The sequence below is a fragment of the Mirounga leonina genome, unplaced genomic scaffold, assembly GCF_011800145.1.
Source record: "Mirounga leonina isolate KUSES-001 unplaced genomic scaffold, KU_Mleo_1.0 Mir_413, whole genome shotgun sequence".
In the NCBI taxonomy this organism is placed as follows: domain Eukaryota; kingdom Metazoa; phylum Chordata; class Mammalia; order Carnivora; family Phocidae; genus Mirounga; species Mirounga leonina.
Window position 1 is genome coordinate 2,223,153 of NW_023270734.1, and position 26,457 is coordinate 2,249,609.

General features: G+C 43.8%; 1 protein-coding gene across 4 annotated transcripts; it reads left to right on the forward strand.

Moving 5' to 3' along the window:
• Positions 1–252: 252 nt before the first annotated feature.
• Positions 253–24,905, forward strand: MAP3K8 (mitogen-activated protein kinase kinase kinase 8). 4 transcript variants are annotated; one of them, XM_034987208.1, is made up of 9 exons: positions 253–604; positions 4,302–4,514; positions 6,256–6,614; positions 12,801–12,968; positions 15,194–15,455; positions 16,896–17,002; positions 21,910–22,062; positions 22,692–22,938; positions 23,882–24,905. In XM_034987208.1, the coding sequence occupies exons 3-9, from the start codon at positions 6,279–6,281 to the stop codon at positions 24,010–24,012; spliced, it is 1,404 nt and encodes a 467-aa protein (XP_034843099.1). In that variant the 5' UTR covers positions 253–604; positions 4,302–4,514; positions 6,256–6,278; the 3' UTR covers positions 24,013–24,905. The 4 variants fall into 4 exon arrangements, with proteins under 4 accessions (XP_034843099.1, XP_034843096.1, XP_034843097.1 ...); XM_034987205.1 differs by lacking the exon at positions 253–604 and adding an exon at positions 1,641–2,003; XM_034987206.1 differs by lacking the exon at positions 253–604 and adding an exon at positions 2,220–2,958.
• The last annotated feature ends 1,552 nt before the right edge of the window (positions 24,906–26,457 follow it).

Sequence of the window (26,457 nt, forward strand, 5' to 3'; positions counted from 1 at the left end):
TGCCTCTCCCCAGTCAGAGCGGCAAAGGCAAAGTTGGTCCCTCCCTCCACGACCAGAAAAGCCCCGGCGCCCAGAAGGGCTTCTCCTCCGGCCGCTGGGGACCCCTTCACCGCCCGAGACCACCTGGACGGTTCCAGGGGTTGGCACGCATCCGCGTTATTCATGTCACTGCATTCCGGGAACTAAAATAATGGGGGGGGGGGTAGGGATTTAGTGCGGACATAGTCCGTCAGCCCTGGCTGTTTATTTGCTGGTTCGGCTCACTTTTACTGATGGGCTCAGCTACTTGTCAATCACTTTTTCAGCCTCATCCCTGCCTGACCGGAAGCACAAAGAAATGATAGGAGTTAAGGTCCTACGAAGGCCTTGCTTCTCACCTACGCTAGCCTAGGTCCGTCAGCAGTTTTCAGTAGGACTCCTCTGGATCGGAACAGCAACTCACTTTCCACAGAAGAAACGTGGAAAGCTCTAGAGCGGGTCCGACGCCGTTTTGAAAGCGCGGGGGTAGAATGAGAGTGGGTACTGGAAAAGACCGGGCGTGGACTCAGAGTCGTGGGGCTTTTGAATGTGGGCTCTCTGCCTGGGACGCCCAACATCCTGGTCGGTAAGACCCAGAGAATATCCACCTTACATTCTCTCTCTTTCTCCGGGCCGTCTTGCAAAATGTCTGGTTTATGGTGGGTGCTTGATACTAGGGAAGTACTGAGAGGCGAGGGGGTAGTGAGTTGCGACTCAGGTATTGGGAATGCCCTGCAGAGTGGATTTCGTGGACAGAGGCGCTATTTGCCCTAGAACTCGCTTCCCGCTTCACCTGGAGGAAACAATTTCCACTCTGCAAGGAAGAGTACTATGAGCACACTTTGATCTTCCCAAGCTGTACAGAAAACCCCAGACTCGCAGCCGGGGTTAGGAGGGGGCGATCAGTACAGGTACATTTCGTAATGGGACGGCGCCGCCAAACAACCCGTTCCAAGAAAGGCTGCAGAGAACGAAACCAGGTTTTGCTGGCGGAGGACACCGGCCCCTCTCCAGGTGCTACACCACCAGGCTCTGGCCCACCTTGCGGCAACCTCTGCCAAATCTTTATACGGGGGGCCGTGCGTGCGGACCACGGATCCTGGCACTCACCGTGCGTGGCCGTGAACCGAAACCTGGCAGGGCGAACGGCGCTACCCGCCGTCGGGTGCACGGACCCGGTTCTGAGAGAAGGCCGGAAGCCCCTGCGCCTCGGTCCTCCGGAGCGTGCGGGTGGGCGCAGGAAAGGGCCAGGGCCGCGCGCCCTCCCCGCCGCGGCCCAGGTCACCGGAGTAGCGCGGAGGGCGCCAGCACATTAGGGACACGATCTTCTTTCCGGGACTAGGAAGGGGTGCAGAGGCGCGGTCGCGGGGCGCCTTACACCACCAGGCTGTCGGGTCCCCAGGTCCGAGGGAAAATCCCTAGGTGTCCCAGGCCCTGGACTGGAGCCGCGGCTGCCGTCCCGGGGCCCCTCGGGTGGCGCGGCGAGTAGCCACTCCAGCCCTCGGCCGGCGCCCCTCCCAGCGCCGCGCTCCGCTCCTCCCTCGTCCAGCCTTCCGCTCCGCCCGGGCGCCCCGAGGACAAACGGCGGGGGGGGGGGGGGGGGGCGGGACGACGGAATTTCCCAGAGAGGGGGCTCCGGCTTCCCCGCAACGCGGCAGCCTGTTTCTGTTTACGGAGTGAAAGGGGAAATGGAAAAGGCGGGGAGGCGGCGGCTGGCGTCCGCTGCGCCGCCCCTCGGCCGGCTCAGACGCCGTGAGTCAGGGGCGGACAAGGGCGGCCCGGGAGGACAGCCTGGGCTGGAGGTCCCGCGCTCACTGGTGCGCTCGGCTCGGGACGACGCGCCACGCTCCGGGATCGGTCGCCCTGGCTCCAGCTGCCGCTGCCGCCGGACCTCGCCGTCCGCGCGCGCTCGACTCCGGGGGGGTGGGCCACCGGAGGCGCACCGAGCCGTCCGGGGGCCGCGGCTGCAGCGCTCCGCCCGCCAGGTAACCCTCCGTTCGGCGACTTCTGGGTGTCTTTGTGGTGGCAGCCCTCCAGGGAGCCCCGACGGCCGAGCGCGGGTGCCCCAGGCCGAGGGGCGAGCTCCCGGGCTCCCGGAGGTGGGGGCGTACCCGCCGGTACGCGCTACTGCGCTTCCGCGGTTCTCTCCCGTCGCGGCTGCCGCGGGCACAGCTGGAAAGCACCTTGCGCAAGGGTCTCACGGGGTGCAGACTCCGACTCCTCCCCCTTCCTCCTCCTTCCCGGATCCCTAACGCGCGAGCAGTGCGGGTCTGGGCAGTGCGCGGGGACACAGAGACCCTCTGTCACCGCGCCTCCCGCCGAATACACCGCCCGGCCTGCTGCACTCTCCCCGCCGACGCCGGTGAGTGCGCCTCGGAGGCTGGGGACCCGGCTGCCGCCCGCCCAGATCGTGGGGGCTCTTTATAGTTTACAAGCCCTTGGTAGGCTTCCCCGGCTTTAAAGAATAGGAGGAGGGGAGTGGGGGCGGCGGTTGACGGAGCAGAGAACTTTTTGAATAGCTGAAACTTAATTTCATGCTTATGTAACCCGGATGCTATTCTGTGACTAAAGGGTCGTTATAGAAGAACGTGAATGCTGGGCTTTCGGTCTAAGAAGAAATGTTGAGGGGAGGGTCGTAATGTGATAGCAGGACTCCAAAATTCTTTTAGTTCTGGGCGGAGAACGACGATTAGAAAGAAGAACGGCGTGCACAGAGATTGCCCCAAAAGTTAATAAGGAAGGCCAGGAGCTGCCTTTAAGAGAAACGGCTATTTCACTTTTGGTAAGACATTTTGGCACGGAATAAAGAACTCCTACTAAAAACAGGGAAAGAAACACGACTACAGTTGCATTAGGTATCTGTGGCCTGTGTCTCATGTATTTGCCAAGTAGAATATAATCTGAATCCAGCAGACGCCCCCAACTCTCTGATGGATTGAGGTTTGTATGCAGTACTTGCGACGGCTGGCCCTTAAGGCCTTTTTCTTACAAGGAAAATTGGATAGTTGAGGTGTCTAGAGGTTCTGAAGCAGAGTGGCTGTGCTCCTATATAGCTAGAATGTGTAATTCTGGGGCTTTTGGAGAAAAAATATAATAAGAGATATGCCCTGAGGGGCAACGTACTATTTTGGCAGTAAAATCTTTTAAATGGGAAGTAACCAAAGGTATAATTATCCTTTGTTAGGCAGAGGTTTATATCTATAATCTTGGCCTTTTTTCGTTCACACTTGCTAGGAATTTCTCCACTTTTGTTTATGTAAATGGAAGTAGCCAAGAGTGTAACAATGAATAAGAATAGGATTTCCTCTTGGTGTTATTGCTGATTTCTGAAATAACTCGAAGCAAATCATTTTGACAATATCTGCCCATTTCTCCATTTCTAAGATGGTTGTAGTTGTCTACTCCCTTGTCAAGTGGGGATTTTAGGAGGATTTTTATAGTAAACTACGTGGGGAAGAGTCTTTATTGGTAAAGTAGAATACCTTCACAATCCAGTTTTTCTAGATGGCTACTGATCTGTATAACTCGGAAATCACTAGCATGCTGTCTGCTTAATGAAGACCTGAAAGTGCTGAGGCTTTTTGCAGGGGCATTTAGCAGGCTGACTGGTCATCAGGGTTGCTGGGGTATACTGATTTGCGTGACAGGAGCCCTGCTGTTGCTAAGGAATTACCCCTGGCATCAGTGTCCTACACTGCCCTCCCTCCCCTCTCCCCTCTCCCCTCTCCTCCACCCTTCCTCCCTTCCTCCGCCTCTCCCTCAGCACATAACTTAGGGGTGTGTGTGTTCAGACCTCTTAGGCTTCACACATAAATGCTCCAGACTTTCTGCAGAACTTGAAAATCAAAACCTGTCTTTACTCACTGGATCAGCTGACTGACTTGTAAACTGTGTGGACTTTTTTTCTTTCTTTCTTGAGTCATGTTACTCCTGGGAACTTTATTTTCTCTCCAGCCAGCCATTAGCTAAGTCCTGGAGCCTTGGAACTTTTCAGCCACTGGGGTCCTCCATCTGGCTGGTTTTGTTTTAACTTCCTTTTCTCAGTAAATTCTACAAGCAGAAACTGCAACTGAATGGCCCATTGAAATCAGAGTCGAATGTTCCTCCGTGAACCTAAGCAATTCCTTTCCTAACTCAAGACTCCAGGAGCCTGAATCAGTCTTCCTCAAAGACACAGGAGATCTGTGAGGGGAGCTTCCTTCGCTCTCTAGATGTGACCGTGGCTAACAGCTATCAAAGCATTTCAGAGGTTTTTGCTTTTTTGTCTTTGTCTCTTGTTCTAGATACAGCATTTAAAACCTTACTGTGAAGAAACCCAGGGAACAGGTAGCCGCATCCCATTTGCAGATAAGAAAGGAGGCCTAAGCAGTATCTGCAAAGCCGGGACTTCTCTGTGTTGTGCACATACCAGCAACTGCAGAAGGCAGAGCTCTTTGACTCTGCACCAAACACCTTACACACCTGAACTTCTTTAAACCTCACAACCGCCCTATGAGGTAGGTGCTGTTATGCCTCCATTTCACAGACAGGGGAAGTAGAGGTGCAGAGTGGGTAAGGTGCCTGCCTAGGAACGTGTAGGCTGTGAAGAAAGGGCTGGGAGTCCAGCCCAAGCAGCCTGAGTCCAGGTGGAATATCAGACTGCAGGGTGCGAGATAGCATGCTTTCTGCAGAGAATGCTTGCACATCAGAAAATGGTCATCAAGTAAGTGAATAGCGTCCCTGGATTGCCTTGGTCTTTTCTCAAATGAAATTGGCTCAGAGACCAAAAGTGGAGTGGTAGTCACGAGAGCTATAGGTGCTCCCCCCAACCCCCCAGGTGGAACATTTCCTGGAGCTTTGTACTTGAGCTCCTCAGATGGAGGCCTGTGGCTTTTAGCACTGAGTATTGAATGTGTTAAAGGTTTGTGCTTTCAGGAACCAGAAGCATCTTTCAGAGAGGCTTTCAGGAGCACAATAGTTTAAGTAGATGTTCATGCCTCTAAATTCTCTTAGATGTCTTAAATCCTTTGATCTTTAATCCTCTGGAATGGAATTGTTCTAAAATCCTGAGCAACAGCATCATTTTTTTTTTTTTTAATCCTGGGTTTACCTTCTTTTTCTCATTTACAGATCCCAAGATGTAGCACCTGATTTTCATACAAGAACTAAAATACAGTATTGGCTAATGTAGTTAGCTTAGCTGGCCTTACCTGTGTCTTGCTTAGGATAGATTCGGCTGTCCTGGCCTCTTTGTAATACCACAGCTTCTAGAGGGTGATTGATCTAAATATTACATTAACTTTCTTGGGTCATTGAGATACATGCTTTGTACAATTAAAGAATTCTGGTCTCAAGAGGAGACAGCTGATTCACAGCTAAAAGAATGTTCCCCTTTCTCATAGGTCGCTGGCAGGAGGATTTGAGGCTTGTGGTCCCCAGTCTAAATGAGCTGTTTATTTGCATCGGAATTATTCCTGAAACTTGATCTATCATCATCAGTTTGCTTAGATTCTAATCCATTTTACAGGCTTTTGGCTCCACGGCCTGAATTTTATTTGCCAAGTTGGCTCCTGAATTTGATAAGATAGTTCTTTTTCTTTCTTTAAGAAAAAAAAAAAAGTTTTTTTTTAAGATTTTGTTTATTTATTTCAGAGAAAGCATGAGTGGTGGGGAGGGGCAGAGGCAGAGGGAGAAGCAGACTCCCCACTGAACAGGGAGCCTGATGTGGGACTGGATCCCAGGACCCTGGGATCATGACCTGAGCTGAAGGCAGCTGCTTACCTGACTGAGCCACCCAGGTGCTCCAATAAGATAGTTCTTTTTCTTTAAAGTCACCAGGGCATGGAAGCCACAGAGGTCTGTATGGGGAGGGTTGCTCTCTTGGAGGAACAGTAGGGTTGGAAGCTGTCAAGGGCCAGGAGCCTCAGCTCCTCAGATTTCTGAGCCGCGCTTATTCGTGTTTATGTTTAGTGAAATTTTCAGTGGCTGTAACTCATGCCACCAGCTCAGTGAGTGAGTAAGGAGTAAGCTCTCTGGATCTCAAGTTTCCCTTCTGCAAAGTGAACGGCCGGACTTAAAGGTTATCTAAGGTCCCTTTCTTCACCATCTGTCAACTTGAATTTACACACACTGTTGACACAGAGCCCTCATTTTATAAACCGAGGCATATGGAAGCTGTTCCCAATCCTTTGATGTCATTTTCCCATTGATCTTAAAGGCAAATACAAATATGGTAACTGTTTGTCTTTTCTTTTGCAGACTCTCTAGAAAGCATAACAGTGATGGAGTACATGAGCACTGGAAGTGACAATAAAGAAGAGATCGATTTATTAATTAAACACTTGAATGTGTCCGATGTAATAGACATTATGGAAAATCTTTACACAAGTGAAGAGCCAGCAGTTTATGAACCCAGTCTCATGACCATGTGTCAAGATAGTAATCAAAATGAGGAGCGTTCAGAATCTCTGCTGCTCAGTGGCCAAGAGGTGCCTTGGCTGTCATCGGTCAGTTATGGAACTGTGGAGGATTTGCTTGCCTTTGCAAACCACATATCCAACACTGCAAAGCGTTTTTATGGACACCGACCTCAGGAATCTGGGATTTTATTAAATATGGTATGTTTTTTTCCTGATCAGTTGAGTGCTGTGTGTTCAGCTTTACTCTTGCAGCTTCGTGTAAGGCAGAGGGGCAGCTAAACTTGGTTTAGACTGGCTATCATGTACGACTTTTAAAAACATAGTATCTGTAAGAATCATCTCCATGTTAAAGATGCAAAAAAGGTCTTCATTCAAAGTTCCATTTAATCTTTTCCATGTGTCAGTGACAGTCGTACAAATAGGTCATTAAGAAGAATGTCTTTTAACTTAACAATTCATTAGAAAGCTCATTCATCAGGTAGGCAGAAGAAGACTTAATGAGAATTCTTCATCTGAGGGGAATCAATACTTTATCTTTAATTAATATTTTTGAAAACTGGATTTTTTTGCTCCTCTCTTGTCACATCTTGGAATGTCACAATATTAATACTGGTTAACTTCAGTTCTTGCAGAAATATAGTTTGCAGTCAGGCAATAAGTAGCAATGCACAGATTCACTCTCTTTAGTGAACTGGCAAAGTATGAATGACAAATGAGATATTTCCTTAGTCAGACCAAGTATGCAAATAGTCCAAAATATTGTGACAACACGTTGTCACAATAGTTGATCAGATGATGTGTTTGGGTGTGCCTGGGATTCTGGCAGTCTTAGTGTGTCAGAGGTGAATGTAGGTGTTGGCTAGGGGTCATCTAATCTTTTAAAAAGGACATTTTACAAAGGAGTAGGTAGTAACTTGCAAAATGTGCATATTGACGGAAGTGACTCCTTTTCCTTTGGTGCTAGTTGTGTGTGGCAAAATGGCTAATGTAGGGGGAGGGCCAGTGTTGAATGATTGGAGTCTGGACAGAGTACTTAACTTTTTTTTTTTTAAGTAGTACATTCATTCAATTGAAAACAACACAGTAATTTAGGTCAGCTATGTAGTAAATTGTTTTGTTAGAAACCAGTTGTGTTTAGCTCCAGCTCAGTTTGGAGCAAGATTACTTTTTGCATAGTTGCATGACTTGCTTTGGTCTGGATATACCAAACTGTGTTTAATAGTTGACTAAGTACTTTACCTTGAGAATATTATTTCTTCTTATACATGGAAGTAATATCGAACTAGGAGCACTACCTAATTTTCTTAACATTAGGACTACCTAATTTTCTTAACATTGTCATAAACAAAATATTTTTGCTTATAAATATGTAGAAACTTGCATTCATTTCTCCTGGCCCATCAGACTGAAGAGAGGTAGGCCATAGAACTTTATTGGGAATGTACAGAAGAGAGTTCAGGAAAATTATAAGGAATACAAAGAAATAGCTTCCTAAAGGTTTTGGAGTGGAAAAAAAAAAAAAAAGCCAATGCAGAAAAGGAGAGAAACAAAGACATTACAAGGAAGTGCAAATTTTATCAGCAAAGGCTAGGAGTAAAATGTTGTCAGTCCCCGCTGTGGAGTCTATGCTCAATAAGTGAACAAATGCGTATTCAGGAGAAAATTTAAGAATAAGACATATCATAAAAGCAGAGATCTTTAAAACTTTAAAAAGATTTTTAATTTAAAAATGATCAAGAATATAAAGCAAGAAGATTTAAAACCAGAGTGGAATAACAGGAGAACCTCAAAATCTGCAGGAATGCAGACCATGCCTCACTGGGAAAATCATCCCAGTGGTCAATGACTCTCGGGGCTGTGGTGGACTTTTCTGTCACTAAGTTAAGAATCGTATACATCCTATGACTGCTAGTAACCAATGCCAGGTCCGTGCTTTATAAATAATGGCATAGGAATCATGACTTGCCATGCTTGATCTTTGGCAGTTTGAGACAAGATGATGAAGGAGGCACGGTTTGCTTTTGGCTCCCACTCATCCTTATATGGTGCTCTCCTTGGAACCATCCTGTGTTTGAGATCTTTGACTTCTTGAGGCCCTCCCCCTAAGACCCTATCAAAACTTTTCCATTCTGGGCTTCACTTGCTTTAATAAATGATCACTCATTATCTAACAGACAGACAGGCTGGTTCCAAGGTAAATTTCATCTATAAAGTGTATCTGCATATAGACCAAATGCCTTCATTCAAGTATTCATCCATTCACTTGCTAGACATAGGTCAGCTATCGACAATGTATCAAGTACTTTTCCAGGTGCTACAGATCCAGTATGGAAGAGTCTGGGTTCTCTGGTAGCTTACTGCCTGGTGAAGGCCCGAGGTAAGTAGAACAGGTGATTATAATGCCGTGTGCTTCTTCCCGATACAACTACACCCTGATTGCTGTGGGGATGCTCAGGCAGGACACCTCACGTGGCCACAAGGGAAGAGAGACTGCCAGAGATGCTTCTAAAAGGAACTGATGCCTAAACTGTTGAGTTGGAATCCGCCAGATAAAGGGGATGGAGAGTAGAGAGTGTTCCAGATGAGAATAGCATGTCCAAAGGCCCAGGGGCATAGAGACATGGTGTGTTCCTGGCAGCCAACAACCATAAAGCCCATGGAGTTAATTAGACAGGGTGGAGGATCAGGAATTACAAAAATATCCTGCAACAGAGGCACGTAAACTGTTGGTCTGCGCGTGTATGCAAATGTGTGCTCTTTTTCTAAAAATATTTGATAAAGATTCTACCGACATCCAGCAGGACCTGGGGAAGAAACTTTAGGAGACCAACCTAGGCGTTGCTTGGTATGAGAGTGCTATGAGTTATTTACACTCTAGACCAATTCATAACCTGAGTGGGGAATGAATAACTGAAAATGGGTTGCAAAGACTGAACTCATTGGTGATTAGATGGGGAGCCGAAGGGCCCCAAAGCGTTCGCTCATAGATACGGGTGTGAGATGTGGGAATGCTGTTCCTCAGGGGTTAGTCATGGAGTCCTGGCTTCTCAGGGTTGGAAAAACCTTAAAGATACTTGAGTCAAGCCCTCTGTCTGATGCTTACATCACTCTGGTCATCATATCCAGTAATTGTTGGAACATTTTGGTCTGTGCCTGAAAATCTCCTTTGACAAAGTTTATCACAGACTGGGGCATTTAATTTCATATTTAGCCAATTCTGATTGTAGGAAAGTCCTCCCTCGTAATGCATTAAAGTCCGTCTCTGACTCTCCTTAGCCCTAGTCCTACTTTTTGGCCATAAAAAAGGTATAGATGTCGAGTAGTGTGAGGATGAAGGCCCATGAATTACAGTGCCTGGGTATGTATTTCAGCTCTGAGATGGATTAGCTGTGTGACTTTGGGCTAGTAACCCCTCCACGGCTCAGTTTACTCATCTGTAAAATGGGTCACATCATAGCACTCACTCTGTGGGGCTGTTGTGTGGGACAAATAAGGAATGCACAGGACCTGTTTACACAGAGTGAGTGTTGAAAGAGTGCAAGCCCTTGTGGTAGTTGCTGTTGCAAATAATTGTTACTCTCTTTCTTTAGGACGGTCTTTCCAATACTTTAAAACTTGCATGTTCCCCACATCTTCTCGCTTTTGTCACAAACACTTCTCATTGTGTCTGCTACTTGTCACTTACTGGAGGGTTACTTTCATCCTCAACCTGGGCTGCACCCTCAGAACTCAAGCCCGGGTCAGTGCCTGCCTTACAGCCCTGAACTTGAACATGGCAGTCCATTGAGTAGGAAAGAGCCACCTTTGCCTTTGTTCTAGATAATATGCCTCTAGATAATAGCCCAAGGTTGTATTTGTGTCCTAGCAGCCATATCCTACAGGTTCTGTATGGAATTTATTCCTATTAAAGTACTTAAGAATTTTTCTCAAGGCCTGCTGCTGGGCCCAGCATTGTTTAGTGTCACTAGTCTGGAGAAGGAACTCAAAAGCATGCTTATAATGTCTGCACTTGATGGTGGCTTTGGTTAAGCTGAAGAATTGGCAGACATGAGCAGCATAGAGTTCCATAGGATTATTTGGTAGGGTCCCTAAAAAAAGGAGAAGGGGGGAAAAAAAAAACCATTGCAAACCCAAAGAGGGAAGGTCTAGGGCCAGGAGAAGAACCGGGGACTTTGCAGAAGTGCTGACTAGTCTGTGCTCGCCTATCACACTGAATGTGTCAGGGCCTATCATCAAAGGAGAACCTGCCTTTGGAGGCATGTCCCCGGAACATGGGAGCTTGTAAAACAGGGATGAAGGAACGTGCAGTATTCTATCTAAAGAGGCGAAGGCTGAGGTGCTCAGTGACTCATAAATGTAGGCTTTTAGTAACTGGCTTTTGATCCTGGCTGAGCTTTAATTCCTGTCTTCTGGAAGATAGAAGGCACACAGGAGCTCTGGCTTTGGGGTCAGACAGACCTGAGTTCCAATCCTGACTTTGTCATGGCCTAATGAGTTACTTAACCTCTTGAAACCAGTTTCCTCATCTGTAAAGTGGAGATAAAAATAGTACTTACCTCCCAGGATGGCTGGGAGATCTAGATGAGAGCTGAGCACAGTGCCCTCCTTATAATTAGCACTCATTGCATGGCTGTAATGAGTCTTCTTCATCCCTTGGGTCAAACTGGGCTATCACAGATTGAGCTGGACAAGAGTAAAACTTGCACGAATGAAACCCTGAGTGGATAGCTGGAGCTGAAAGTGAAACAGGAAACGTAAATACTTAATAACAAGAACGAGGCAATGAGCAAGTACGGTTGAGTGCCGTGGGTATGGTTCTGTCTACATGTGGCAAGGGACTGCATTTATCATGTCCTTAGCATGTTGTAAAAAGAGGACTTCAGTAACTTGAGGTGACACACTTCTTGAAAGGAGGTCATATTTCAAACAAGGCAAGACCCTGGGCTGTGGTGCTTCTTCATTTTCCTGCTAGGGCTCCACTCGGGGGCTGGCTCAGGGGAGTGCTCAGGAAATACTTCATTTTAAATGTAGTGACTTCACATCTCGAAGGATTGGAGTCGTCCTCCTCTTCATTCCCTGACTAAGAGCACATGCATCCATTTGTGGGGTACAGCTAAGATGAGTGGTAATGGAGTCTGAATGAATAACCCTGGGATTATTACAACTATTCTCTTGGCAGTGGCCTGCTGAGGGGCCCGCGCATCTGCCGATGAATCAGGTGTTCATTCTTTTCCCATGTGGTCCGCATTCCCCTTCAGCCTCTTCTGCACTTGAAATAACTTAATGTCATTTGGATAGTTTCACACTTCCTGAATTCATAATCTGAAGTCGTGAAGTTGCTAAATACACAGAGGCAAACCTTGTATTTTTGAGACCCTGTTCCCCTCAAGAGAACATGGTAAACATATTGTAGGCATGTGCTCCAGGTCATAACTCAAAATAACATATCTTATTAATTTATTTTCATATTTATCATTATAATTCTTCCTCCATTTATTTATTTATTTATTTATTTATTTATTTATTTATTTATTTTTACTCTTAAAATTGAGATATACTTTATATGCAGTGAAATACACAGACCTTAAATGTCTGGTTTGTTGAGATTTGACGAAAGCATCCACACTGCTCCCAGGATATATGTCTTTTAATTTTTGAGTCAACTGGTTTTGAAAACACTTGTTCCCAGTGTTGGCCTGTTCAGGAGCTCTCGGAGGTTAAGGGTCATCTCTCTCGTTCACAGCTGCCCTCCTCGGCACCAAACACAGTGCCTGGTGCTTTTTATGCACTCAGTAAATACTAAGTGAGCAAGTAGATGAGAAGTAATTCTGTCCCTTGTTGATTTATGCAGCACTGTCAACTCATAGCTCTGGCATAACACCTTATTTTCCAGAATCCTCTACCATCATCAGTTTATTTCCATGCTCTCTCTCCGTATGCGTCATGTGTGAGTAATAGCTATGCGGACTAACAGGTTAGCACATTATAATTGGAAACGAGTCAACTTGCAGGCACAGTTTATATTTATGCAATCTTTATTTTCAGCCTTTTGGTCACAATAGTCGTGTTCCCTTAGATAAATAATTTTTAAAATGTTGACAATTAATTACTCACCAGGAGGTGGAATACGATCAGGTCTGACCAGGGACATGTTTCTGTTACATGCTTTCTCTGGCTTGCTGAAGCTCTAAGTATAGTCTCCCTACACTGTTAGCATTACGTAACAGTGACATTAATTTCAAACACTGCGTAGGAATGCAGTTTAAAGTAACCAGTTTCTAAAGGTGTGTCTTTTTGATCTAAAGTAGCCAGTTTCTAAAGGGTGTGTCTTAGAAAAGGAGTCTGCTGGAATTCTCACCCTCCTGCCTGTTTGTTTTGTTGTAGGTAATCACTCCCCAGAATGGACGCTATCAAATAGACTCTGATGTTCTCCTCATCCCTTGGAAGCTGACTTATAGGAATATTGGCTCTGATTTCATACCTCGGGGGGCCTTTGGAAAAGTGTACTTAGCACAAGATATAAAGACTAAGAAAAGAATGGCGTGTAAATTGGTATGTACTTTATAACCAGATATCCTGTGCCGTATGTATGTTTAGCATTGTGGCTCTTGTTTGCTTGCATTACTCAAAGGTTGTTGCCATTTGATTGGATCTTATGTAAGGGTGCCCTGTCCGAAAACATCCTTCTTTTTCTTCTTTTTTTTTTTTTTTGGACTTGCTTGCTCCCTGGGGTTCAGTCCCTAAGTCTGTTTAAGTGCATAGTTTGTTTTAATCTAGTTTGCATTGATAAAAAAGAAAACACTGCTGGCTTCTATAGCAGGACCTTGGATAACGTCATCCCTCTGCGGTAGGGTGGAGTGGAGGGGAGCTCTCCTGCAGGAGCAAATCTGTGTGCTGCTCCTTTAATCCCACCCACAGGGAAGGGAACCAGGCAGGGAAGCCAAGCTGGGAAAGCCGCAAGGCTTCTCAAGACTGTAGATTAAAGGATTGAATATAAATAGACCAATTATTGCAAAGACCCTGTCTCTTCTTAAGTAGCCATTGCTGAGGCATCCCTGCTTTGGAAGACTGCCGAAGCTGGACACGTACACACCCTGTGACCCAGCAATTCTACTCCTATAGGCACACACCCAAGAGGCATGTGCACTTGCTCACCAAAAGCTATGCACTAGACTGTTCATCATAGCACTCTTTGTAATAGTCCCAAACTGGAAATTCTCCAGATGTCACAGTGTGGTATATTTACACAGTGGGATACTGTACAGTGAAGAGAGCAAATGGTTTACAACTGTAATAATGTGGATGAATCTTATCACCATATGTTAAGCCCAAACAGCCAGATACCAAGTAAGATCTACTCTATGATATTCCACTTCTATACAGGCCAAAAATAGGCTAAACAAATCCGTGCTGTTGGAAGTCAGGATAGTGGGTGCCCTTGAGGGGCAGTGACTGGCAGAGGTCAGGAAAGGGTTTCTGGGGGGCTGGTAGAGTTCTGTTTCTTGATCTACATGGTGGTGACATGGGTGTGTTCAGTTGAAAATTCCTTGAGTTTGATACATAACCAGTTTTATGCATTTTGGTATGTCTGTTTCACTTTAAAAGTTTTTAAGAGTGCTCAAAAACTAATGATGTACTGTATGGTGATGAAGATAACATAATAAAATAAAAAAGTGATCCATATCCATAAAAAAAAATAAAGTTTTTAAGAGTTCAATAAAATAAACTCCTTTTTGATTTGCCGAATCTGGCCATAGTCTATCTTATTGTAATTAAAAAAAAAAAAGACCAACAATATATTGGCCTCATTTGTTCCTTCATAAAGATTTGCTAGAGTATCTGTTATCAAAAGAAAAGGAGATATTATAATAAGCCATTTGAGGCTTGCATTTAGAAGAGACACGTTCCAATTCTTTTAAGAGACTCTAGTGACATTTTAGAAAGGTCTTAGAACCAAAATGTCCTATTTTACAGTTTCATCACAAAAGGCATGAAAAAATAGCTTTGCAGGTTTGTTTTCCCTAGAGTACTTACATTTAATTTTTAAGCTGTATTTTTTTCTTAAAAGGAAAACCACGTAAGATGATTAACAACACTTAGAAGATTCAAAAGAATGTAGGTTGAAGAATGAGATCTCTTTCCTTGAGGCAACTACTGTGAATGAGTTCTTATACATCTTTCCAGAAAATTTCTATGGACATGTGTCATGTATAGCTTAAGAGATTTTTACAAATGGGAGCATAATACATGTACTTGCGCATCTTGCTTTCTTCATCCGACACTGTATTTTGGAGACATTACGTATCTATCTGCACTGAAAGATCTACTTTTTTCTTTATTAATGACTTTTGATTTTCCTTAGAATAGATTTTAAATGCATTGCCAGAGCATGAACTGTGGGTCCAAACACATTATATTATTTCATAACAAGTGGAAATATTGAAAAGACAACCTAAAATCTAGGTGCCATAGAAAGTACATGCAAAATAGATGGGAAATTATCTCTCTTTTGATTCAATTGTAAATAATTCTTTGGTTGGATTGCTACATTCTAAATGAAAATAATATTTTACATTTTGTTCTTATTTTCTTATTTTGAACTGTTTACCTAAAGCTGACGTCATGTAAAAGCAGGTTTGAACATTATTTTAACTTGGCAGTATAACTTCATGCAGATCATGATCTCCTTGAAGGCATTTATCTGCCCTCTGGATTGTGAGTTGACCTATCTTGTATATATTTTTGTCTAGAATCTTACTGGTATTTTTGTGTTCTAGATCCCAGTAGATCAATTTAAGCCATCTGATGTGGAAATCCAGGCCTGCTTCCGGCACGAGAACATCGCTGAGTTATATGGCGCGGTGCTCTGGGGTGAAACTGTGCACCTCTTTATGGAAGCAGGCGAGGGAGGGTCTGTTCTTGAGAAACTGGAGAGCTGTGGACCAATGAGAGAATTTGAAATTATTTGGGTGACAAAGCATGTTCTCAAAGGACTCGATTTTCTACACTCAAAGAAAGTAATTCATCATGATATTAAACGTGAGTTACATTTGGATGTGTAACCTCTTTGGCTGAGAGATGAGTTGGACAGGAGGCAGATGGGCTCCTCTCTTCAGTCTAAAGATCCTCGGTGGTGAGGAGGAGAGCTGCCCTCGAGGGCTTTTCACCTTCCTCCCCTGTGCTCCTGCAACATGTTTTAGCACCAAATGGGATCACTAAAGCTTTCAAAGTCATGAGGAAGGATGATTATCCAATTGTGGAAGATTATGGCCACACGTCTATTAAGTACTGGCTATGCCCTTGTTCATAAGGCTTTAAAAAATAGTAATGTACTTTAAACACACACAGAGTTACATAGTTCTTGAGAAACAAATAGCTTTTTAATTCTGAACACCATTTTGGTAATAATTCATTAAACAAGCCTTCACTGACTGCTTTCTAGGAGTAAGAGATGGTGGGAAATGCACAACAAAGACCCACTATCAACCCTTAATATTTAATGCTACATTGAACTAACAAAACCTTTACTTTAAAAAAAATGGGTATTTTATTTTTTCATTTTAGGAAAGTGGCATGATAATAATATGCTTATATCTTAGGATTTGAAAGTCCAGCTCTTGAGCATTATTTTATTTTTCCAGCTTTATTGAAATATAACTGGCATAACATTGTGTAAGCCTAAGGTATATGATGGAATGATTTGCTATATGTATATATTGCAAAAAGATTACCCCATTAGGCTTAGTTAACACATCCATCACCTCACATAGTTAAAACCGTGTGTGTGTGGTGAGAACTTTTAAAATCTACTCTCTCAGCTACTTTCAAATATATAATACAGCATTATTAACTATAGTCACCATGCTGTGTATTACATCCCCCAAAACTTGTTCATCTTATCACTGGCAGTTTGTACGCTTTGACTGCCTTCACCCATTTCCCCCACCCCCGTACCCCTGGCAACTGCGATCTGTTCTCTCTTTCTATGAGTTCATTTGTTTTAGATTGCACGGACTAGTGAGATTCGTACAGTATTCATCTTTGTCTGACTTATCTCAGTGATTTCACTTAGATCTTCAAGGTTTCATCCATGTTGTTGCAAAAGGCAGAATTCTATCCTTTTTTGTGGCTGAATAATATTCTATTATATATGCATATACACACACGTCATATTTTCTTTATCCACTCATCCATCGTGGACCCTTAGGTTGCTTCCATGACTTGGCCATTGTATCTTGAGCGTTATTAGTGTGTTCAACCATTTACTCCCACATTGGCTGCACTCTTGGCACATATGAAATGATTTTCACTTGAATTCTCACCTGGATTTATCCTCCTCTTTTGAATATAATATAGTCATCTCAGTAGGGAGCACATTTCAGTCTATTCTGATTTGGGACTCATCGTTTCAGATGATGTTTTTATTTTATTTATGGGTATACAGACAATTTTATACTAAAAAATGTCCTCTTTTTATAGCTAGCAACATTGTCTTCATGTCTACAAAAGCTGTTTTGGTGGATTTTGGCCTAAGTGTTCAAATGACTGAAGATATCTATTTTCCTAAGGACCTTCGTGGAACAGAGGTAATTCTATTCCCACAGGAAAAGTCAATACCTTTTTAAGAGTAAAATTTAAAAATGTTCTGGTGTTATTGCAGAAAGGACAAAAAAGGGGAGGAAAAACATTGCATCAAATGTTATTATCATTGAAACATATTTAATGAGCAGTTGCTCTGTGCCAAGTACTAATTTTAGCATTTTATTTATTTATTTATTTATTTATTTTTAAAAGATTTTATTTATTTATTTGACAAAGAGAGGCAGCGAGAGAGGGAACACAAGCAGGGGGAGTGGGAGAGGGAGAAGCAGGCTTCCTGCTGAGCAGGGAGCCTGATGCGGGGCTCGATCTCAGGACCCTGGGATCATGACCTGAGCTGAAGGCAGACGCTTAACGACTGAGCCACCCAGGTGCCCCTAATTTTAGCATTTTAAATTAATTATATTATTTAATCCTTGTTACAGTGCTATTATTAGTAAATACTGTTATTGTAGGCAAATACTATTATTTACAATAAGGGAATAAGCTTGAAGAAGTTAAAATAAATTGCCCAAAGTTACTCAGCTAGTGACAGATCTGGGACTTAAACCAATTTTTTTTGGAGTCTAAATTCTAACTACTATGTAACTTTTTAATATAACTAATGTATATATTCTTAGTATAACATGTATATATATATATATATTCTTGGTATAACTAAGTATTATTGTTTCGGTTCAATTATAGTCATAATTGTCATAGTCATTAATAATATATATTGAGGAACAACAATATTTTAGGCTTATCTTTAATTCTAGAGAGCCTATAATAAACATCAATATAGCACAAATAAATTGTATTTAGAGATATAAACTAGCTCTAATACTTATTTCATTTGTGAAGCAAAAGCAAAACTAAACCACAAACTTTTCTGAATGTAAATGAGGTTGTGAGGAATGCATTCATGGGTTTTCAAATAATATATTTAATTTAACATATACATGATTGGGCTGAAGAGTGGATTCATGTGGAAGCATCTATTGAGCATCGTTATGTGTCAGGCTGTTGTAGGTATCAGGAGCACTGGCCAGGGGTCAACAAGGACTGTGGACTTGGTGGTACTGCAGCAACCCCCACTCTTCGCTGAGAGGACCTATTTTAAATTTACCTGAATTATTAAAAGAGCAACAGTTTAGTTCATAGTAGATTATGATGGGCGTGGGGTTGGATGAAACTGGGAAGGTAAATGGGAGTGGAAGCTGCCTCCCTGGCCCATGCTTAACTATCAGACCCTCCCAGCCCCATGCCCTCTCTCTGCTCTAAGTGCCCGCAGCAAATGGAGAGAGGGCACTTGGCTGCGCCTTTGCCTTAAGATTACTAGGTCAGGGGTCGGCTCGGCTCATGACCTCAGGGTCCTGGGATCGGGTCCCAAGTTGGGCTCTGCGCTCAGTGAGGAGTCTGCTTGTCCCCCTCTGCCCCTCTGCCCTCTCAATTAAATAAATAAAATCTTCTAAAAAAAAAAAAAAAAAGATTACCAGGTCAGTCTTAGTGTTCAACCAAATGACAGCCCTTAGTCTAGCTCGTAGATATATTGCACTGAACCCAATTGCAGTGCAAAAACAAGCAAACAAATAATCATCGTCTGAAACCAAGATTGTATTAGTTTTTCCTTAATTCTCTCAAAGCAACAACTCTCCTGGGAAGCAGAAGAAATTGCTGGTATTACTGAAGTTATTCTGTAAAAAAACTTGAGGAAGGATCCTCGATAGTTGTCTTTGAGCAGAATGATATTTAGAAGAGAAAACTGTAGACTTCTTTAAAAGAATGTTTTAGTCCCCAGATCTTAAGAATACTTCACCGAAGCACAAAATCTAATAAGACTTAATGCTTATGACATGTTTTTTTTGGAGAATGTTTCAGCATATTTTGGCATTAGTCAGAAGTTCAGATATGTGACATTCTACCCTTTTTCCTGGAGCCAGTTTGAGAAACAAACTATTTATGGTATTAAAGATAGAAAATACCTTTCTCTTCCCGGCAGTGTGATCAGATTGAACATTTTGCAATGGCTGGACAAAGAAATGTCTTCCCTGGGATTCTCTAACAGAAAGAGAGTGTGTGCTTGAACATGAGATAATAACATAGTGTTTACTCTAAATAGTATTTTGGATTGAGTTATTTTCAGCAAATGTAAATTGCTTTTTACAAAGCACTAAACTGACTTTGATGTTGAGAGTTATAAACTTCCTTCAAATCAGCCTGCATTTACTATCTGTATGGTGCTCACCAGTCAAAGTTTGATAATGGTGTGAAATCACCATTGAAAGCTTTCAGCGAGCTTATTTTAACTCTTCCTAGTTAAAGAGCCAATAAGATGTTGTTAGTCAAAATCAACCATGTAGACTTACTTTCCTTTGGAACTTGATCACTTGACTGCTGAATAGCTGTAGATGATTGCTGATCCTTGCAGTGTAGCTGGTCTGTGTTTGATCTCTCCCAGCATTCATATTCAGAACATTATACTGTAACCATAAAATATAAGCACAGGGTTAATCTGGCATATATTTAACTTACTGTTTTTTAATTACATCATACAGAGAAAAATAATGAATGTAAATAGCTAATTAGAATTACCTTTTTTTTTTAAGAGAGGGAGGGAGTGGGGATAGAGGGGGAGATGGAGAGGGAGAGAGAGAGAATCTTAAGTAGGCTCCATACCCAGCACAGAGCTTAACGTGGGGCTTGATCTCACGACCCTGAGATCATGACCTGAGCTGAAATCAAGAGTCGGTTGCTTAATCAACTGAGCCACCCATGTGCCCCTAGAATTACTTTTATAGCGTGATTCTTTTTTAAAAGTTCTTATTTTCTTCTGAGTCTGTATTTGGGCTTACTTGATGTAAGTTAACGTGTCATCATCACCTCACGCGCGCGCTCGTGCACACACACACGTGACACATTTCTAATAAATGTGTTGAGAGGTGAAGGCCTCGACCCCCGGACATATAGGTTCCCTTGCTCCAGTGCCCATGCCTGAGGCTGTGCAGGTCTCAGAGAGCCTTCATGGTTCCCACCGGGTCTGTTTCATGCTTGCAGTCAGCCAGCCTGAAGAGTTCTCGAACACCATGCCCCGTTGCTCTGGCTCAGGTATGGGCTGCGGAAGCAGGAGCTCTGAGCCATGGAACGCTGGGGGATCTGCCTGGGGGGGAGCAGCTACGTCACCAGGTGGAGAGAATGCTGCATCCCCAAATGTGACGTCCCCGGGGGCCTCCAGAGCCCTGTATACAGAGCCACTGTGGGTTACCCCAACAGTAAATACTTTGCCTGATCTTTGCTTAGGAGGGCAAACAAGGGGAGAGGAGATAGACATCCTCTATGGACAGATAATCCTTCCCACTGCATGTGTTTAACTTTGTAATTATATTTAGTAAGAAAGTCTGTGGGGATCCAAATGCTCTGCCTTCACTTCAGGAAATGTTTGAGAACAAGGAGCTCAGTTTAGCCTGTTCGTTGAGACAGACAGACAGAATGAGCAAGGGAACAAAAGCAAGCCAGCCAGGAAGTGTGTTGTAGGATGGTGTTGAATATGGTTGGGATGGGGAAACTGGGAAATTTTCCCAGTTTTTGTAAGCCAGTTTTTTTTTTTTTTAACTTACTGTCTCTGAAATATATTCCAGGAACACTTACCCCTTTCTCCATATTCAGATGATGGGCAGCATAAACATTTCTTTTTTTTTTTTTTAAAGATTTTATTTATTTATTTGAGAGAGAGAGAATGAGAGAGAGCACATGAGAGGGGGGAGGGTCAGAGGGAGAAGCAGACTCCCTGCCGAGCAGGGAGCCTGATGCGGGACTCGATCCAGGGACTCCAGGATCATGACCTGAGCCGAAGGCAGTCGCTTAACCAACTGAGCCACCCAGGTGCCCAGCATAAACATTTCTTAATGTTAAATATTGATAATTAGGATTTTAACTACGGTATCTGTATCAGCCATAAATACAGATCATTGGTCACCAGCATTTGCTTGCTTTTTCTTTCTTTTTTAAATTTATAAGCAGAGACTTCTTAGAAGAACTGTTTCTGAAACTAGCCCTGCTTTTCCAGCCTGAAACCAATTTTAAAATGGCATGCATTTAATACTTAGTCACAGGGCTACGTGGTGGTAGAAATAAGAAGTAGTTTGTATAAATGACCAATTAGGACCACTTTTACAACATTACACTCGAAGTGCTTCTCTTCCATGTGATTGGTGTTAATACCCAATGGATCTCTGCCACCTTTTATCACGGCAGATAAGTAGAGGTTTGGCAATTTAATGACAAACGTGAAGACACGTATTTGTAGTATCCATTTAAATATTGAAAGGAATTTTTTTTTTTAAGATTTTATTTATTTATTTTTGTGCTCGTGCGTGAGAGAGCATGCGTGTGTGGGCGCATGAGTGGGGGGGAGGGGCAGAGGGAGAAGCACGCTCCCCAGTGAGCAGGGAGCCCGATACAGAACTTGATCTCAGAACCCTGGGATCATGACCTGAGCTGAAGGCAGACACTTAACTGACTGAGCCACCCAGGCCCCCAGAACTGGTGTTTTAATAGAGAAGTTAAGCCTCGGTCAGTGCCTTCCAGAACCTTGATGAGTGGGTGTCCCAGATGGGTTCTTGGCTGCAGGCCCATGGCTGCCAGGTCTACCTGTGTGTTCAGTATGTGGAAAAAGAGTGTTCTTCATTAGGCTGCAGGGACACCTCAGGCCAAAGCTGCCTGACCCCCCTCCACCCCCAAGGGTGTCCCTCTCCCTAGCTTCAGGGAGCACAGCCGTGACATGCTCTTCTGGAGGGCTGAAACGTGCAGTAAATATGGTAAAGGTGGATGAGCCAGCTTCCAGAAATGGATGAGGGAAATGGACACCCCAGGAAATGGGGGAGAGTCAGACTGATGTTTTCTCCTTCTGTTTTAGATTTACATGAGCCCAGAGGTGATCCTATGCAGAGGCCATTCAACCAAAGCAGACATCTACAGCCTGGGAGCCACACTCATCCATATGCAGACGGGCACCCCGCCTTGGGTGAAGCGCTACCCTCGCTCAGCCTATCCCTCCTACCTGTACATAGTAAGTGGGGGTCAGCCAGGGCTGAGGGTGCAGGGGAGGTCCACCTGCTCAGGAGAGCTGCTGTCCCTCTTGTAACACACCCGAGTGGGATGATGTGAACTAGTAACTCAGGAGGCGAAGCTGAAAGTTCTTCCTACATGGAGGAAAGTCCCATTCCCGCAAAGAAGGCATTGCTATTGCAGTGGGAATTGGCTGAAATGTGCGTGGGGCATAAATTATATGCTGTTCTGTTATTCATGACTCATAAAATGCCACTTAGGAGAGTCTGAGTAGCGTAGATCTCTGAGCCAAAGAAACTGTGTATATGTGCTTTGAACACTCGTAGAAGAGAGATGAGATTATAGATCCCCAAGCCAGCATGCCACTTCCATTTTACCACTGAGAGATCACAGAGCGGATCCTTCCCCTTTACAGCACAGTGACCCTTGAACTTCATGCACCCAAAGGATGGGTTTAACTCGGGGTGATTACAGAATTAAAGGGAAACTCGTGTAAGGGCATGACTGTATTCGCTGCAGGGCATGTAGTGGGAAACAAAATAACTTTCCAGGTCTTGTTCACTAGAACACTTGAACTGTTGAGGGTGTCTTTTCATACCGTTGGTGCTAAGAGAGCTGGTGTGTTGCTAGATCCACAAGCAGGCGCCTCCGTTGGAAGATATTTCGGATGATTGCAGCCCTGGCATGAGATTGCTGATAGAAGCCGCCTTGGAGAGGAACCCCAATCACCGCCCGAGGGCAGCAGACCTACTCAAACACGATGCCCTGAACCCCCCCAGAGAGGATCAGCCACGCTGTCAGAGTCTGGACTCTGCCCTCTTTGAGCGGAAGAGGCTGCTGAGTAGGAAGGAGTTGGAGCTTCCTGAGAACATTGCGGGTATGGACACCTGCTGTGTGCCGTGCCCCTTGCTTCCCTTCTTTCTCTGTCTACCTCAGACTGCCGACGTTGTTCACGAAAGCAGTGGAAAGAAAATGCAGTGACTTCTTGAGTGCCATAAGTTGTCTAAGAAGTCTCAGCAAGAATGTTATTTAGCAAAAGCATTAAAAAAAATTGGCTAAATGACCAGCAAATCCTAACATGTTTCAGCACAAATGTAGGTAACAACAGTCCTTGAGAATCGCCTCTGACTTGCTTTTTTGCACTAGGGAGTATCATTTGCCTTTAAAAACAAATCAAGCCTGGCAGTCTTGCTTGTTGGTTCTGAACAGGGTTCTATTTCATGCAATTACGGTAAGCCACGCCAGTCCTTGGTTGGAGACATCAGGGCACTGCTCCTGTATAGATAAAATATTGAGTTTGAAGTCAACTTGCATTTTTGTCTTCCTCTGCTTAAAATCTCCTTGCCAGCTATGAATCTTTCCCACTTAGCAAAGTCAGTACACATTCCAGGAACATTAAATATGCACGGAGAGGGTTTCTATTTTTATTACTGAAATCTGTGGCATTCTTAATCCATTTAGGTCCAAACCCAGATGTCAAGCCTGGAATGTTTATTTGCATTTCATCCTCTTCTTGTCTGACTTTTCTGTATTTAAAGAGAGCCATCTGGGGTGTTGGAAAACATGCCAGAATTTCTAGCTAATTTCTTGTCCTCATTGACTCTTTTTCGAAACCTTTCGTCTATGTCATATTACATAAACTAGCCCACAGTCTGTAACTCTAAGTCTGTAGGTTTTTAATTAAACGATAGCTTGAATGCTGTTTGATTAGGGCCAAGTGTTCGTTGTTGTTTTTTTTTTCCCCAGAAAAAAACAAGTATTTATTGTTGAGCATGTCACCTGGTCATTAATTTTAGTTTTTTCAATGTTTCCCTTTCCAGATTCATCATGCACAGGAAGCACTGAGGAATCTGAGATGCTAAAGAGGCAGCGTTCTCTCTACATAGACCTTGGGGCCCTGGCTGGCTATTTCAACCTTGTACGGGGTCCACCAACACTAGAATATGGCTGATCGGTGGCATCATTTGCTCTAAATAATTAAGACTCATCACTGGGCTCCTGGAAGCTGGTTCTGCTGACTCCACACCGGGGCTCTGTATAGGGAATCGGCCTCTGTATAGGGAAGCGGATATGGGCTCCCTGTGACTCATGAATGTGACTCCACGTGGCTCCCATGGGTTTGATTCGTGAAGCTGCCTTGGTAGCCCCCAGTCTAAAGGTTCTCATGTCTCAGGTGGTGTAACTCAAAGGAAATTGAGAGTTCGTAGAAGGATCATTTCTGGTGACTGATTCCATTCACTGTGCACTTTGCTCAAAATGTTAAAAATACCGAGGGTATCACGAGGATAATGTCTTAGCCTGAAATTACTATTCTTGGTTCTAATTTAAGGATGAGAACTTCATTTAACTCAGAATAGTTGTTTTGTATATATTGGTGTATATTATATGATAACTCCTTGAGCCTTTGTAGGTAGGTTCTAGTATAAATTAAAGTCATTGTATTTTGGGTGAATAGAACAACTTGAATATTATAGCAATAAGCTGGACTAGTGTCTTAAAAATGGCTGATTATTTAGGAGCCATCTGACAGCAGACCACTAATGACAGGTTCTGTTATGTTCCTATGGAAACATTTTGTACTGTATATGCTATGCTTAAAACATTTAAAACATGATGTTTTGAATGTGGATAAAACTGTGTAAACCACATAATTTCTGTACATCCCAAAGGATGAGAATGTGACCTTTAAGAAAAATGGAAACATTTCTAAATTCTTAATGATGCTACTTTTGTAACTCTTCTGACTCTACTTTCTTCTAAGCATTTGTGTATTAAAATAGCATACTGTGTATGTTTTATATCAAATGCGTCCATGAATCTTTCTTACCTATACATATATTTTTACCATTGTTAATATGTGAGTATTCCCACTTAAAGTATGTTTTTACATCATGCAAATGAAACCAACACTTTTATCCAGTATAATTGATCAAATCAACCAAATAAACTCAGTATTTTACCTTAATTCTTGGAAAGAGTGTGATTCTCAACTGGGACTGGGGGTGGGTTATGGGGTTTGGGATATAGGTTGGAGGAGAACGTGTATCCTGAGGAAGCAAAGAACACCTGAGAGGTTTGCAAATTATTTATAAGCCCCTCTTCTATTGTTGCAGCCTTAAGCCATTGTTATCTGGATTACGCCATGTCCCTCCCGCGCATGGGGCAGAAAAAGAATCGTCAGTCACTGGTTCAGGCTAAGTGTGGTTCTGTTTTGCATCTTGTTTTTATACATTTATACTACCTTTGAATACATGCTTGTCGGTGCTGTGTCTGTTGTTTGTCAAGTTAATAACTAATTTGTCTTGGGGGCGCCTGGGTGGTTCAGTTGGTTAAGCGTCAGGACAGTGGTTTATAGCTCAGGTCCTGATCTCATGGGTTGTGAAATGGAGCCCCGCATCGGGCTCCACACTCAGCGTGGAGCCTCGTTAAGATTCTCTCTCTCCCTCTCCCTCTGACCGCCACCCTGGCTGTTTGTGCACTCTCTCTCTCAAAAAACAAAATGAAATGAAATAAATAAAATAACTAACTTGCCTTGTATAAGGTAAATTTTAATCCTGAACACAAATTCTGATGAAAATTGTTGGATGGGAGTTGGATTCACTCATTCTCTGAGCAAACCGTATGACGCACTTCTATGTGTGTTACCTAAAGCCATCCTTGGAATCCTCACAGCACATGCATGAAAGATGGACCATTGCCTCCGGGTTTTTTTCAGAGGGGGAAGTGAAGCACAGTGAGGTAGGTCACTTTATGCTTCAGATCACAGAGCAGGTAAAGAGACAGAGCTGGTCGTGGAAGCCAGGCCTTTCTACTTCTAGTTCGCCTTTTCTTCCTCTTTGTGCTCCTGGCAGGTGATAGACCATCGTAGGTGATGGATTGTCTTGCTGCAGAAAGCCCTGTGCTCTCGCTGGGATTCAGATCTCCAAATAAGGGCAGAGGTGGCTTCACCACCAACCTAATGAAGCTTCAGCCTCAGGGCCCCTCGCTTGCCTGGGCGCCCCCATGGCCCTGTGCCTGCTTCTATATTATCCTACATCAGGTCCAACAAAACCTGGACCTGTCCCTGGGCCAAGGTGTACAACCTTTGATGATTTTCATGAAAAACCGAAACAGTCAATATGAATTGTCTAGTTAACAAATTCCACTGGGAGAAAAAGCATGCCTTTTAAATAAACTGGAGCTCTCATGGAAAGATCTGGGAATGTTTGCCAAAAGATCATCAGGGGCGGTGGGGGCCGAGAAAGCGGTCTTGAGGGCTAGCAGGGCACGTTCAGGGCTGGCATCTGTGCACGGGGCACCTGCGGAGCTGTTGACCTAAGAAGCCAAGAGCTGCAGCCTGGGGTGGGCCAGCAGACAGAGTCAGATTAAGAGAAGAAGAAGGCCCTGAGTTGGCCCT

Coding starts and splice junctions, on each gene's coding strand:
- MAP3K8 (XM_034987208.1), top strand. CDS start 6,279: ATGGAGTACATGAGCACTGGAAGTGACAATAAAGAAGAGATCGATTTA. Junction 12,969..15,193: donor AAAGAATGGCGTGTAAATTG/GTATGTACTTTA, acceptor TTTGTGTTCTAG/ATCCCAGTAGATCAATTTAA. Junction 22,063..22,691: donor ATCCCTCCTACCTGTACATA/GTAAGTGGGGGT, acceptor GTGTGTTGCTAG/ATCCACAAGCAGGCGCCTCC.